This window comes from Nothoprocta perdicaria, unplaced genomic scaffold (assembly GCF_003342845.1).
Source record: "Nothoprocta perdicaria isolate Ctin4 unplaced genomic scaffold, notPer1 scaffold_27, whole genome shotgun sequence".
NCBI lineage: Eukaryota > Metazoa > Chordata > Aves > Tinamiformes > Tinamidae > Nothoprocta > Nothoprocta perdicaria.
The window spans coordinates 4,088,926-4,104,363 of NW_020455499.1; the positions used below are offsets into that span (position 1 = coordinate 4,088,926).

The 15,438-nt window shown below is 38.5% G+C and overlaps 1 protein-coding gene across 1 annotated transcript in view; it reads left to right on the plus strand.

The window, feature by feature from the left end:
- Positions 1–429: 429 nt before the first annotated feature.
- TMEM163 (transmembrane protein 163) overlaps positions 430–15,438 on the plus strand; it is an 83,359-nt gene continuing 68,350 nt past the window's right edge. The window contains exons 1-2 of the mRNA XM_026040891.1: positions 430–603; positions 5,705–5,824. Of these exons, the coding sequence (XP_025896676.1) occupies positions 444–603; positions 5,705–5,824 (280 nt within the window). The 5' untranslated portion in view covers positions 430–443. The remainder of the gene's footprint in view (positions 604–5,704; positions 5,825–15,438) is intronic.

The following is a 15,438-nucleotide window of genomic DNA, read 5'->3' on the forward strand; positions in this document are numbered from 1 at the left end:
GAGGGCAGCTCGTCGCCCGGCCAGAGCCTGCACAGCAGGGGGTTCTCCGGCACCTTCCCGTGCTCTCTGAGCCCCGCAACGGCGGGACGGGCAGAGCGGCTCCCCTCGCTCCCGCTCCTCCTCATGGGGACGAGCCGCCCGCCGGCTGAGGTGTCTCCTGGCGGGGCGGGGAGGAGAAGCGAAGGGAAGGAAGGGCAGCGCGGGGGAGGCGGCTCTGCTCTCCCACCTGCCCTCCCTCCTCGGCGGCTGCGAGGTTAGTGATGAGGCGGCGGCGCGGCTGGCGGCGGGGAGCTGCCGGCGGAGTTTGTTTGCCGCCCGTGCCTGTCTCCCTGATGCTCTGAGGCGAGTCTCCTCCTCTCCCCGGGCTCGCACCCGGGCTKGATGCTCCGCTCGCTCCTCGCTCCGCTTGCCGCCGCCAGCCGTTTCCTGCCGSTTCGCGAGACATGGAGCCGCCCGCAGCCGCCCTGGACAGCACTCCGGACCCCGCTATCGTGCAGCCCCCCGGGACCAGCCCGCCCCAGCCCTCCCGGGAGCGGGAACAGCAGCAGCAGCAGCTGCGAATCGACGACAGCGGGCAGTTCAGCGAAGGGCTGGAGGACAGAGGTGAGCGCCAGGCTGTCCCTTGCCCCCCATGCCCCTTTACTGTGCCATCTCCATAGCCTCTCCTCCTCCCCTARGCACCGAACAACCCTCCTCCTTTATCCTACCCTGGTTAGTTATTCCCGCATCATCCATGCAGCTGCCTCACGTCTTTCCCTCCTGCAGCCCTACCTTCCTTCTCGTTCTTCCCCAGCGACCTTTCTCGCCTACTCCAATCTAGCCCTTCTCCATCCCCTCACTGAACCCCTGCCCTTCTGACTGCCCCCCACAAACTGCCCCGTGTCCCCCGGCTGCACCTCAGCCCGCGCCGCTGCTCCCCACGCGAGCGCTCGCTTAACAGCTCCCCGCCCCGCAGCTTTCCCTTTTTAGCTCATGTGCGAGCACCCCACAACACTTCTAAAATATTTCCATAAAGTCTCTCCGCGGCTCTTCCCACCTCGCTCGGAAACTTGCTCTCCTCGGCGGAGAGCGGGCGCCGGTAGGCGGCACATGGCGCTGCTGCGGGGCCCAGCCGGAGCCGGGACCGGGCTGTGCAGAGGCGATAGCTGCTCCTTGGGGCCCCAGAGGGACTACGGAAAAGACCCGAAGAAAGTGGTGAAATCTTTAAGTTTACCAGTCGCTCGGGGCGTGCCAAGCCCCTTGCAGCAGCGTTATGTGATACTCCAGAGCACRGTCGGGGCATTTCGTTGCTGCCACGCAGCACATCTTGCCATCTGCAGGCAGTAAAATCAGGACACCTGCACGAYCCCCTGTCTCCCTTTCCCTGCCATATTAATGCACCTCAGATCATTATTTTATTTGTGTAAATGCCTATCCAGAAAATGGAAAGCTGCCTGCTTTAATAGCTGCCTGCTGTAAAAAAAATCTTAACCACACTTATTTAGGTGTGGAAGGCACTTCTCACCTAGCCCTTATCAGTGGATAAAGGCAGCTGCCATTTTATCACTCCTCATTGTCCTGTCTCTATCGTAATGCCTCTGATATCCTGTTCCATGCACTTCATCTCTTTTCATGTTTTTTCTTATCGTCTTTGTTACATTTTTTTCCTCTCTCTTGTTCCCTTCACCACCCCAGTGCACTCAATCCCTTTTCAATTTCTATCTTATCCACACAAAACCTTCATATCCTCTAGCTTCCTATATTCCTGTGTTTGGTCAGAAATCCTAGACATGATGGAGAAGGAATACTAGAAGGCCTAGAAATCCTGGAAAATGGAAGGGAAAGAACAGCCATTATTTTTCCTGACAAGTTTGAGCCATATTGGGATTGGGACCGTCCCATTTATTATCAAAGCCAATGGCAAATCACAGACACCTTGGCTGAGGGCAATTTACAGCTTCAGTTTTCTTTTAAGTAATTAGAACCAAAAATTTTGAGTGTGATCCAAATATGGAAATTCAATTACCAAAATTTTTAATTTGTGGCCAGTATGACAGAGCACAAGTTAAAACTTGTCCTGTTGGGTACTAAAGTTAATTCCATTGAGAGAACCTCTGATGTGCTCCTTTCTAGGAGGGAGAAGGGACTAAGGCTGCTGATTCCCATTGCCTTCCCTGCCTTTACATTCTTTTAGGGCTATTGCACTCTTTTCTTTTAGCCTTCCCACATGTAACAGTTTGTTGTTTGTCCCACATGTATGGTAACAGTTTCTGTCTGATTTGTATTGCCCTGAAATCCGTGTACCATATTTCTCAGTCCTTCTAGAAGTTCCAGTATACTTTTTGCCAGTTGTCCCCAGTGATAATACTGTTCTATCTCCTTTTTAAAAGGTTGTCCTTTTAGCTTGCACTTTTCCTTATGTTCATTTCCAATGAATCATGGCAGACACAGTTATAGAGATGATACTTCAGTGTCTGCTAAAAATAAAAATTAACCTAAAATTTTGGAAGAAGATATTTAGTCTTTAAGAGTCAGCTCCAAAATAAGTTTGTTTTGTGTTGGGCCCTTGAATTAACATCTCAGTTGAACATTTTTTCCTATTGGCCCCACCTCTTCCACAAATTCTAACTTGACATTTTAAAGTGATCTCTTAGCCAAATAGAAAAATACTTCTGGTAAGTCAGCATATGGTAAAGAATATCCTAGAATCACTTTACAAATATGCCCAGCTTGTGTTCTGCAACTGCTAGGCATCTTTTTTTTTTTTTAGAAAATCTGTTAATATGTGAAGGTACTGAAATATAAATTAAAAACCCAGTGGATTTAACCAGTTCTTTTTTTTTTCTCTCAAGGATATCCAATTGTTAAATTATTGGTAATAAAATTACTCAGTATATTAATTTGGGGACAGAGAGATCTTACCAGGAGAAATTAGCTTTTCATTTTTGTAGCAATGCAGGTTATACTGAAACTATCAGGTTATACTAGGTTATACTTTCAGCCTTTATAGATGCTTAAAATGTATTTTGTTATGGTCAGTGGAAAAATATAGAGGCTTATCTTGTGAACTGTGTTGTTGCATGCAAATGATTGTGCTGATGTTGCTTCTAAAATTTTTCATGCTGTGGGTATGGTAGTTATGATTGAGTTTGTATTTTTGTGAGGTGCCTCTAAGGACTCTCCTAAGAATATTATGATCTCAGGAGTGAAAACTGTTAATACAGAAAATATATTGGAATTACTTTTTAAAAGAAGGAAGGAATCACATTTCTGATGACTAGAATATGCCAGCCATTTTGAGCAAGAGCAAGATGTGCGTGTGCGCGCATGCACACACACACATACACACAGCAGAAGTGGTTTGGTTTTATAAGGATTGCAGGGCTGTTTTATAATGATCTCTGTCCTACAGGACCTGTGCTTGACATGTGAATAGTAATTACCAGTGCAGGACTAGCTGAACATCTTATTTTTCTTCTCTTAATTTAATTAGGATGTTATTTGATTTGTAAATATCAATTGTCTTTGTTGGTTTTTCTAGGGAACAGCGAGCTAGGAACAGTAGCCATGATTTTTTCGTAGGATGTCTTGAAAGAAAGAAAGAAAGAAAAAACAGGCAGCAATGGTTATTCCATGTTTACATCAGTTTTGAAGTCTTGAGGATCAAAATTGTCTAAGGAAACCTGCTTTCCTTTACATTCCAGCAGGATTTGGGACTAATTTAAGACCCTTGGGATGGGGGGGAGGGGTGGAGGAAGAAAATGCACGAAACATGAGATGTGTTTTCTCCTTGGTAATATCACTAGAAATCTCTGCCACATTTCTTGATCTATTGTTAGATGTTTTCCTCCAGRCATCAATTAAACTATGCACAATTATAGGTAGTGTCAGAAGACAGGTTAAACACTGAATGAATATATATTTCTGTACACAAATGAAAGCAGGTTATGTGAGACACGGCTCTGCAATACTTAAGTAGAGAATTTGGAGGCCTCAGAGCTGTCAGTCTGGTGGTTTTCATGCATTAAACATACCAAAGAATGCACGTACTAAGAAACAGGCATCATTTCAATATATGATTTAGTAATTCTCTTGCATGCAAGTATGCAAAATCTATTCTATTCGTAAAGAGGTGTAGCACAAAAATATAATATACATTAAAAAAGGCCTGCTACAGGCATTATATTCTCATTGCAGCTTTTCAAATTATCATGAAGATTTACAGGTGAAGAAATTGTGGTGAAAAGGGCAAAAAGATCGTTTCCCAAGAGAACGGATCCTACTGGTTATGCTGAGATTAAATGATTCTGATAGACTTGAAGGGGCAGGAAAAAATGATGGCCATATTGGTACCGTTCTGGGATGCCTACCTTTGTACTGATGAGTTACTACTCATGAAGCAGAGATGTCTGATCCACCTGTGAATTTATTCCAGAACCATTCCAATCTTCTGCCAGAATATTATAGTCATTTGAAATTAAGATTTTTAAACATTAATAAATGGTGATAAGTATGGTGTGGATTCAGGGATACACTTAAAACCAGATGAGGTATTCCTGCTTTCAAAGTGGCACTAGCCATTGGAGAGGTTAGAGATAAAASTTGGGAAGGTGAGGATGGTGACAGCATCATCTGTTATGTTTTAATTTGCATCTGACAATCTGCCAGAGTCCTTGTTCTCAACCATTTGTCTAAGACATTAGACAAATGTCTGCAGCTACTGAAAGATTATACTATTGAACCAATGCCCCAGTTTTACGCACTTAGGGAAGGCAAGTTGTCCTCTGAAAAGTGATAATCATCTAAGACTAACCACCCACGGTTTCTGGAGTGATTCGTTAACAAAGTTAAAAGCCATTGAGCCTTCTCTCTCCAGCTATAAAGATTTGAGTCAGATATTGCTGATGAAAAAAATTGTATTTTTATGTTTTAAGCTAAATGACTGTTGTAACAAAAGAATATAGATATGATGAACAAAAGGTGATTAAATTATGAATATATTTTCAAACGTGACTTAAGACTCAAGAGTGGGAGAATGAGAACCAAAGAATACTGACAGAATTACTGTCTTCCTTATTTTTGACTTGGATTCTTCTCTGCAATTTAGGATTGAAAACACTGAAGAAAAAAAACCCAAACAATCCTGATTCCCTTGTGTTAATGGCAATTAGTTCTTCATTTCTTCACAACTTCCTCATAGGGATGTATACCAAGCTCAACAGGCTTTTTTTCCGTCTGTGATAGCTTTGATTCGCAAGTATGTCTGCTTCCACATAAATTCTTCATATGTGCTCACTATGTGTACTAGAAACTTCTTGGAGACTGGTAACAAAGTTTTTTTGCTATGTCAGTTTTGTTCCAGGATCCTGAAATATGCTTATCGGCTTTGCTRTGGAGAACAATGAACGTGACACTGAGCCCTTTCTTGTGTGGATATATAGATGGAAAATTTTAGTGATGTGTATTTTGCATAGTTACCCTGCAATTGCAGTGCTCTTACAGGTGACTGAGGTGCAGGTCTTACTTTCTGAGTACGCTCTCCTTCCTTACTCACCTATTCCTGAGGGCTGCATTCGCACAATTTTAATAATGTGACCAGGATTTGAGTGTGTAAATTCTGTATGGAATGCAGAATGTGTACATCTGATCTAAGTCTGAACTAAAACAGGCGTGTTTTTAAAAAGAGCAATATATTGTTCATACTTCTTTGCTTATTGCTTGTCAGGTTTACTAGAAAGCAGTACAAGGCTAAAACCTCATGAAGCTCAAAGCTACAGAAAGAAGGCGTTGTGGGTTTCCTGGGTCTCCATTATTGTCACACTGGCTCTTGCAGTGGCTGCTTTCAGTGAGTATTGGGAATGTTTTAAATCTTCCTTTTTTTTTTTTTTTTTTTTTTTTTTGTCTCAGGTTTAATCAAAATCCTTGTGGAAGCTTTCTTATGTGTGTGTATGTTTGTTTTGTTTTTTTCCCTCTTCCCAACTTATAGAGATATTTCTCTCTAGACTGCTTGGGTCTGCATGGTGCTTATAAATTAGTAAAACTATTGGTTTTCTTTCTGCAAGGGATAGTGTTGTTGAATGTCAGAGAAAGAAATAGGAGACTTTGATTCTTGATGCATAAATACTAACAGGAACTGTTCATTTTTCAGAATAGTGTAAAAAAGCATGCAATAGATTGCCAAATAGGTCAAATAAGACAAGTTTTAATTTACCTGGGATTCCTATTTGGAACACAGTAATGAAGAATAGTGAATTACAAGGGGGAAGTATGTATATGTAATTATTCTTACATTTGACATGTACCCTAACACAGTGCTATTTTTTTGAATAAATACCAGCCTCTTTCTAAGTCCATGTTTTTCTATATGCAAATTTCATTATATTTATCTAGTCTATGCAAATAATCTGAAGAATCTGACACTTGCATAGAGAAAAAAAGATTAAAAAAATTCAAAACAGGAAAAAATGACACATTGTGTAAAGTTACTTCAGTTCAATGTGAAAATTAAAAATACTAGCTTTCTATTTTAGTTAAAAAAGGAACATTGCATAATTATAAGGACAAGAAGAGATGTGGTATCTGCATCTGTCTTTGTAAGGACATATTGCATCTGTTCAGAAGAGGGGGAAAAAGCTGTTACTGGATGTATTTTTTTACGTAAAACAAAGGAAAGCTGTATCTAGGGGACAAGGCATCTGTGACGTCTCAAAACATCATTCTTTGGCTTGATACAGACAGACTTGCATTTTTTTTGAAGCTGCAGCAGCATGTGTTTTATTATTCTAATCTGGAGTGTTGGACCTGCTGCTGGAAGTTGGTGTCAGCTCCCAGGAGAGGCTATTAGGCTCTAACCAAATGGTCTCTGAAAACTCAACATATATTACTTAGAGCGATTTACATAAAAGCACAGGCACAACAGCTTGATTCAAAAAGAAAAGAGAAGGAACACTTAAAAGGAAAATGTAACACGTTAAAGAATAAAGACTTTAACAAGAATGAAAGCAAGATATCTGAGTTTTGTTCTGATTCATGAAAATGCAATAGGTTGCTTTTCGTGCTGAAGTAGCATAAAAGGTAAAACTGTATATACTAACTTTAATTAGTTTCTCATTAACGATATATTTTTAGGGAATCTTGAGGAAATGGCTTTGTTTTCTTTTACACTTTTCATTTGTTAAAAGATATAAGCATAACATGGAATACTAAAACATCTCATTTCATTCATAAGTTATTTATTTTTGATACTTGTAAAATTGGGTTATTTGAAAACTTTATTKTTTGTATTTATCTGCTTTTATTATTTTTATCACTCAGTAGTATTCAGAAACACTATGAAAAAGCAACAAATTAAAAAGCAAGAAAGCCGCTCTAGCAAAAGCAACAGTATACCCTGCCAGGTATATTGTGAATAGACATTGATCTAGTGAAGTCAGCTGTTAATCGTGGACTAATTATTTTTAATTTATTGTCTGTTTTTAGAATGTATCTTTCCTCATGGCTTGTAGGGATTTAAATTATGAATTAAAAATAGAGCAGCACACAGATACATATCTCATTGTGTGAGATCTCTTAAAGGACAACTGTTACTTAACTTTTATGGTACAAAAGCAATGATAGGTCTTTTGATAGGCTTAATAGTAAAACCTTTTAATCCTTGAGGAAAAGGATTCTCTTAGAACCACTTTGCTCTCCCTTGCAATTTCAACACCTCTTCACAGTTGATGGTCTCGCATTCATTAGCTGCTCTCTTCCTTTATATTGTCCTTTTATAGGTTCCTCTAGCCAGACCATGAGCTGGGAGACATGCCAGGTGACCAGAGTTTGCTGCCCATTTGATATAATGATCGCTTGTCACTTTGGGGTGTCTGACACTGTCAATTCTTTGCAGCCACCTGCTATTTAAAGCATCCTGTTTCTGCTTTACCTTGTCTGTAATGGCAAATGCTCTGTTGCTCTGTCTCAGTGAAAAAATGATCTTTGATGTATGTTGTAGTGTGGGCCTGTTGTGCTAATTGTTAGACTACACACTGCCTGTCTGCCCACAGTTCTTTCTGATTCCCATATAAATGCTTCCTGTATATTTCTCTTTTATRCTCTGTCTTTATGGTAGGTTTATTTTTATTTTTTTTCTTCCCCTATGGGTACTTTATGCTACTCATTTTGCAGCTGCACATGACATAACATGACAGTAACATAATGTTACTGGGATGGGAAACTGAGACTACTTCATAACTGTGGTCACAGGAAACAAGGGACCTAGATGGTARGGTAAGAGAAATGCTGGAGAGAGTGCTTTCTCATATATGTGCATATGATTTGTGTGGAGAGTAAGGAGGTGATTCGGGAGCCCCTTCCTCACACATAGTGATAGTAACTCCCCTCAAACTAGTAATTTCTTTCACCTTTTCATTTGAGTGATGTAGCATGATCACCATCCTTCCTCTCAAGACTAGTCAAGTTCCTTCCAGATTCTTCATTTCTTTTTGGAGAACTGTTGTAAGTTGGAATGGTTGTTTCTGACTGGTGTGAGATATTTTATTCTGTTACAATAATGATGATGCCATAGCAGAACCCAGATTGTCTTTCACAGTGACAAGTTGTACTTTTATTGTGTTTTGAACACATTAAAAAGTTTCAAAGAATGTTCTGAAGCTATGGAACACTAGTTGCCTCTATTTTAAGTGTTAAAAGTGCATATATTCAAATAATGATGTAGCAAGTGTATAACATAYCTATCAGGTATATGGCATATATTTCCTCTGGGAGGGGCTGTTTTGTGGTTTGAAATACCAGTATTTAAAAGAGAAAATGCAGGTGTCAAAATGTGTTTAGTTCCTGTGTGTTTGGCAAGGTTGTGTCAGGAGAAAAAAAAGAGGGAAAATGAAATGGTCCTCTGYTTAAGGGAAAATGAAATGGTCATCTTTCATTCACTAAGATTGAAAAGTAGAACTTAGATAATAAAACCAGCTTTTTCCTTTTAAGAACAGATTTGTGACGATTCATAAAATGTATGTATTTGTAAAACACCATTTGGAAGCTTCAAATGCTATCTCTAAATACAGTTTCCTCTTCCTAAATAGAGCTAATCATTGTTGTCGAATTAGATTTGGGTGTAACTGACGGTGTTGAGTTCTAGAATATAACTGGATAAGTCTGGAGCTGCTATCAAGCTTTTATAGACTCCAATTTGTAAAATTTTTGATATCAGTGAAGCTCTATGATGCCATCTTTAGTGACTGAAAATTAGGTACTGTCAGACATTTTTAAAAAACGTTATCAGAAACCGAGACTGGACACGATAGAAACTTAAATTTTTAAACTAAAACGAACATCAGTTTTTCCCTTGGCACCCCAAGTAAGTACTAGAACACATCTTTCTAATCTTCTCTTTCTGCTTTACAATAATACAAGAAAAGAATGATAATATAAAACTAACATAATTTTTCTACAAATGTATGTGTAGTATGGGAGTGTAATCTAAATTATTTTATAATAACAACTGTAACTTCTCCTTTATGCAGTGTTACAGGTTTGTATTGAGCCTAGTTCCAGTATCATGGTAGAAGAGGAAAGACGATTACAGACAGAAGGGAGTTTTTTGTTTTCAAATCCTCTTATTTTTAGTTTGTTAACATTCCTATTACTAAAATCTAATTCTGAAAGAAAAACAGAAGCATAAATACRCATTTTGCTGGTACTATTTAATTCCTGCCCAAGCAGCTAGTCTCTGTATTGTTAAAGCAGAAAACAAGCTCTCCTTCTGTTTGGTATTTCGTGTGTAGTGTAGACTTGTGATTCTGTCTGTTGATTCATATTCCTGATTTGATTAGCTAAAATAGTCTCCCAGTACATGGAATGGTCATATCAATGCATCAGACCAAAGTTTTTGCCAAAAGCTGCCTTGTAGTCAAGGGTGGAATTGATTTAAAATGCATGCCTCCTTTGTACCGAGGGCTCTTGTGAGGCCATCATTGACATGGAACTTGTAGAGAATTCTACCTTGGCGTGTGCCTGGTGTGCCCAGTGTGTTACTACAGCACAGGAGAAGTTGACAGTGGCCTATCTGCAAAATGCCTGGGAGGTGGCAGGCAGCTTGTGGGGCCTGTGCTCAGAGTTGTTTTGGAGACCAGTCTTTTTAGAGTGGTCTAAGCAATTGTGGATGTTATCGTCTGGATGCACAAATTGATGCAATCTGTCACTCTTCATCTCAGGAATGTACTCCTAAAACTGAGCTTGGGAGTGAGTATATTAATCTATTAATTAACGTATCATTTTCCTAGTGATTTATCTCTTATTGCTCGAGAAATKATAAATATATTCAGATTTTCCCTTATGTTTGCGCAATACTTAGCATGCCCCAGGATACAGCTATGGATAATATTAGTAATGTAGGTGAAGGGTAGTGATTATGAGACTCCTTAATTTATTGAAGGACTTATTGAATCTCCAATTCAATATCATTKAAAGGTCACTGAATTTCAAAAACTTGCTGGACATTCAGAACTCTGGCCTGTTTAAGAGGATCTTATTTGAGTACTTAAAATTATCTAATATCACTGACCACATGATAAAGCCTTTGTGTTTCTGCCTTCAGGAGCTATATAGATTACATTTCTCACTTCTAGATACCTAAATGTATTTTTTTTGCAATTAAACATTTATTGTATTAAGAAAGTTATATTTCAAATCACAAAATCATGCAGATTCTTAAAACCAAGTGACTGAACCCTGAAGAGCATTCCTGTGCAGGAGTGTGCAGAGCCCTCATTTTGCTCAATTTACAGGGCATTTACTTGCATCAGTTGCAACAATAGATGCTGTGGGGCTATCATCTTGGAAAAAGCTTGATGAAATACAAAGCTTAAATTCCCAAGGTAGGATTTGGATATCAGTGACTCTTGTGCCACCCCAATGTGCTCAGTATAGCTATGTCACTACACTTGAAAATTGAGTTTGGGCCTAACCATATTATATGTAAAGTCTAAAGGACAAATCAATTGCATGTGGAGCATTGGCAAAAAAGGGCCTTTGTATAGGTCAGCATGACYTTAATAACAGCAGCATCCGCATACAAAACTAGGGGAATTTCKTGGGAGGAGAAAATAGCATATGTGTGTCAAGTTCAAGACTCATATCTGTGAAACAAGTGTAGGTCTAAAATCTGCAATGCTTCACACCTCAAGAAATCTTTTACTTAGCTGGCAAAATAATCATAGAAGTCTCTGAAGTCTGGACTAATCCATTTATATACATAAGCAGTAAACAAAATTTAACATAAAAATTGTTGCTGTGGCAAAAGGTTATTAAAACAGCTCAAATTGTATTTTTTTGTATCAATTTAAGAGACTGCTGTATTTTTCCATTAGAAAGCTGTAATTTAATCATTCCTTGAGCATGATTTCTTCCTGATGAAAGAAAACCAGATGAAAATGAGATTTTGTAGTGAGGGAAAACTAGCAATAGATTTTTTTTTTTTTTCATAAAAAAATGAGGATCACTTAAGATATGTTTAGCTCAATGTAAACATCAGGTCAGTAAAACCTGACACTTAATTCAGTATCAAAATCTTACTAGAAACAGAAAGTAAAGGTAAATAATTAGGCGGTGTTAACTAATGGGGCTTGTATCATGTATCGTCTCTTATTTCTGACAGAATTGTACTGTGCCATTGTAGGAAGACATACAGAGAGGTTGGGTTTTATATATCGGAGGGAGAACACCCGAACCCTTATTGAGGAGGATTTTAAGCACATCSGGTCCTGGAATGATGTATCCCACAGACATCTCTAGTCTGCAGTRCACAACACAAGTACACATTGGGTATCTTGACTAGAAATAGACAAAAATATTTAGAAAAGGGAGAAGTTATTATGTTTAGTGCATGTTGTCGATATTGGCTTGTATATGAAAATATATTTGACTTTTTCTGTATAAAATAGAGCTTAAATGATCCTATAGTACAAGTTGAAGTTGTTATTAGTTATTTACTAGGCATTTTACATAGATAAGTGGTGGTACATTCGCTCTCTGAAGAAACATGACCACAATCTTGTAAGTCAAATGTATTTTCAATTGGTCAACATAGTTATTGGCTCCATAAAGTAGTAACTTGGCTATCATATTCTTAGCTATGGTGAAAAGTTGTGAATGAGTTAACAGATTTCTTTATGAATGCTTAATACACTAGTAGAACTTAATATTCATAAACAGTGAGAAATTTTCTCTGCTCCCTCTCCAAATTAAAAAAGTACTAGTTATTGGCAAAGAAAAGACTTGTAATTATCTGCATTTGGAGAAGAAATATCAATAATAATGAAAGAAAATGCATTACTTATGCCAGAAATTTTAAAATACTAATAAAATGTAACTTAGTAGACAACAAAATGTAAAATTGTATCCAGTATGAAACCCAAAGTAATGTTATAACTTTTTTGCTTAACTGAGTTTGATAGTTTTTGGGATGTAGTCTTCATGATTTTTCATGTGTTTCAGTTCCTTCTGGAGCCAGTTAGACCTTAATACTTTTTTTTGAACCAGAGTTTTATATCTGGATGACTCAGCTTGTTTGGGGTTGTATTTAGTAGGCTAGTGCTGTAGGAGGAACTTACTAACAGTGAAAATTACTAATGTATTTAGTATGGATTAGTATTTACTATTTATGTAATTACTAAATTACATAAATAATGCCACCTCATGTGGCATTACATCATTTATGGTAAAACACCGTGGTTGGTTGCCACACGCGCTTCTGTGCTTCCATCACCAAGGAAGCTGTGGTAGTAGTAGAAGAGAAATGGGAGYGTCTGGGAGTTTGTGGGTATATATAGAATGGTAGCGGATAAAATAGATGATAGCAGGGAATTATGTTGTTTCTGTAGGTGGCAATGCCCTGCTGAGCAAAAGGACACTTTTGCTTCTGAAAATCCACCATCAACAGCCTAAAGCTAATGTCCTAGATACTTGTATTTATTACGTGCTGTGACACTTTTTGAGAAAAGTTCTGTTAATACTGGTATATTGTTCTTCGATGACAGTTTTTAAGGATGCTAATCTTATGGCCAAAGAATGGCAGTATTTTTCACAGATCTTGTGGGAAAGATTTATTGTCTTTCTGTGCGAAATTTAATAGAATGCAAATGTAGCCTGTAGTATTAGATAGGATGTGTGGCTGGGTAAATACAAGTAATTCCTTGCATTCACATTCTAGTAGACCTGATAAACAACTTTGGTTAAGATGTAATTGAAGTACTGAAGTATAAGTTATTTTGCCTTGATCAGAAAATAATTTATGATCTGTCTGTAATAAGGATTTTGTATGAAAGCAGTGAATGGCTCAAGATATTTCATAACAATTTGTGGTGTTGAAATACTAAAATTCATATATAGTGGGAGCTGAGTTAATCTAGAAATATATTTTTAGTTTTTCTTTAGAAAATGTAGGACAGAGCCAAGCAACCAGCATCAGACCTTTGATTACCATTGTGGAAGCTAACAACAAAACTATTAATGGTTGCCCTGGTGGAAGGTAACTCCTAAAATACCGGACTAGGACCTTAAAAGAAAGCTGCTGAGCAGCAAAGTAAGAAGCAAGACAGCTCTTGCTATCACTGCTAGATGAGTTGGTGTATAAGTGCCTGCTGTTGGGCATACACAGAGGCAGGGGAAGGCACCAGTATTAGCTTGTTGTTTTGTGAGGCAGAGTGAATGAAGGCTGTGTGTGCCTYGAGGATCGCTGGCTACCTCCTGACTTGATCAGCCTTGCTGTTCTGTGCCTTGGTGCCACAGCCAGCGTTTATCAGACTATAATGCCTAACTGTGTGGAACTAACAGTACCCAAATGAGCCAATTCATTTGTTCTTCTTTGTGGTGCATTAGAAACTAACTAAATGGATATTCTTTTTATTTAGCATGACTTCACATTGCTATGTGTAATTAAGTACAGAAAGGAAAAGACAGATTATTTATCTCTCCTAACATGAAAAAATAGGCCAGCAAATTAATTTTACACATTGATAGGTAAGAAGATAAAATTCATTATTACATACCTTTTACCATATGAGTTATGATTATATGAAAACTGTTGTTATTGCTTGTCCATGTGTAAAATATAGCTCTGATACTGAGATGTGAGCAGCTGAACAGTCCCAGTTTTTAAATTTTGAGTTCTGTAAGTGCTCATTCAAATTGTACTTAAAGGGAGATTTCCTGCCACTGCACCGCTAAGAGATATTCATTGGGTTATCATGTGTACATTTCCCTGCYGAGGAGCATCTGGTGGATGAAAACAAGACTTGGAATTAATGTGTAATTTTGGAAGTAATGTGTAATGGCTTATAAACTTTTGGGGCTTCAGATGCCATAAATACATTTATACAAAGGGACAAATCCTCAGTTGGAATAATTATACATATGTTTATTGACTTTCATGAGTTTATTTCAATTTAAAACAGATGAGGATGTAGCTCTAAATCTTATAGTAGCTTGTTGTCAAGATTAACTAACATTAGAGGAGATCTTTTTTAAAATTATTTTTCCTCCTTTTATCATTTCCTTGTTCTTTTGCTGGTTACTATTCTTGCTGTAGGTCTCACTTCTGTGAGAGAATTCACTTAAAACAGACTTTTCAAACTTTCACAAGCATTTTTAAAAGGCCGGGGAAAAATGTAAGTTAATGGTTTCAGATCCTGCCGGATTTACAGACCTTAGGCCAAGAATTTGTTCTAGGAATAATTCTTATTCTGGTCACAGTCCAGGCTTTATTTGTAACCCCCCAAAACCTTTTTACTTCTGTAATCCTGTTGTCCATCTGCACATATCAGTTTATGATACCTGAGAAGGTAACAGAATTTTCTGCCTAAAGTTGTAGTGTTTTACTCTACAGTGCTTGACACATTGATCTGTCTCCAAAGCCATTGTTTCTGCTTAGTGGAAAATTCCCYTGAGTTTGTATTTACAATTCTAGGCAGGTATTCCAGACTTCTTGGTCTCATTGCTGGACTTAGTGCTTTATGGGATTATTTCCTGGGTCTGTTGTGGCTTACCTTGTGCAAGGTATTTCAAAGACATGGTTTTTAGTTTTTTTTTCAGTGGTAACGGTTGTGATTGAACATACGAAGGTGTGTGACTTCTTGTGTGCTGGGTACTGGTAATTTTAGAATGAGGTCACCACACTGTTGAGTGACTTTCTTTGGTTTGCTGGGTTGGTAGATTTTGAATGTGTTCATGGTTTTTTTAATTTATGTTTTGGTGATGCAGTCATTMTACTGGCTGTTGACAGTGTGTATAGTGGTGACTGTATAGCAGTGACTTTCCTTGAATGATCTTCACGTTGTAAAGCAGCTCTCTAGGTTCATGAAGCAAATATTGCAAGGTCAGGGAAGACTCTACTGAGATGCAGTGCGTGTAGGTCATCCTGTAATAGCCATCCCTTTCCCCAAAACTGGCAGGGAAGCACAGGTG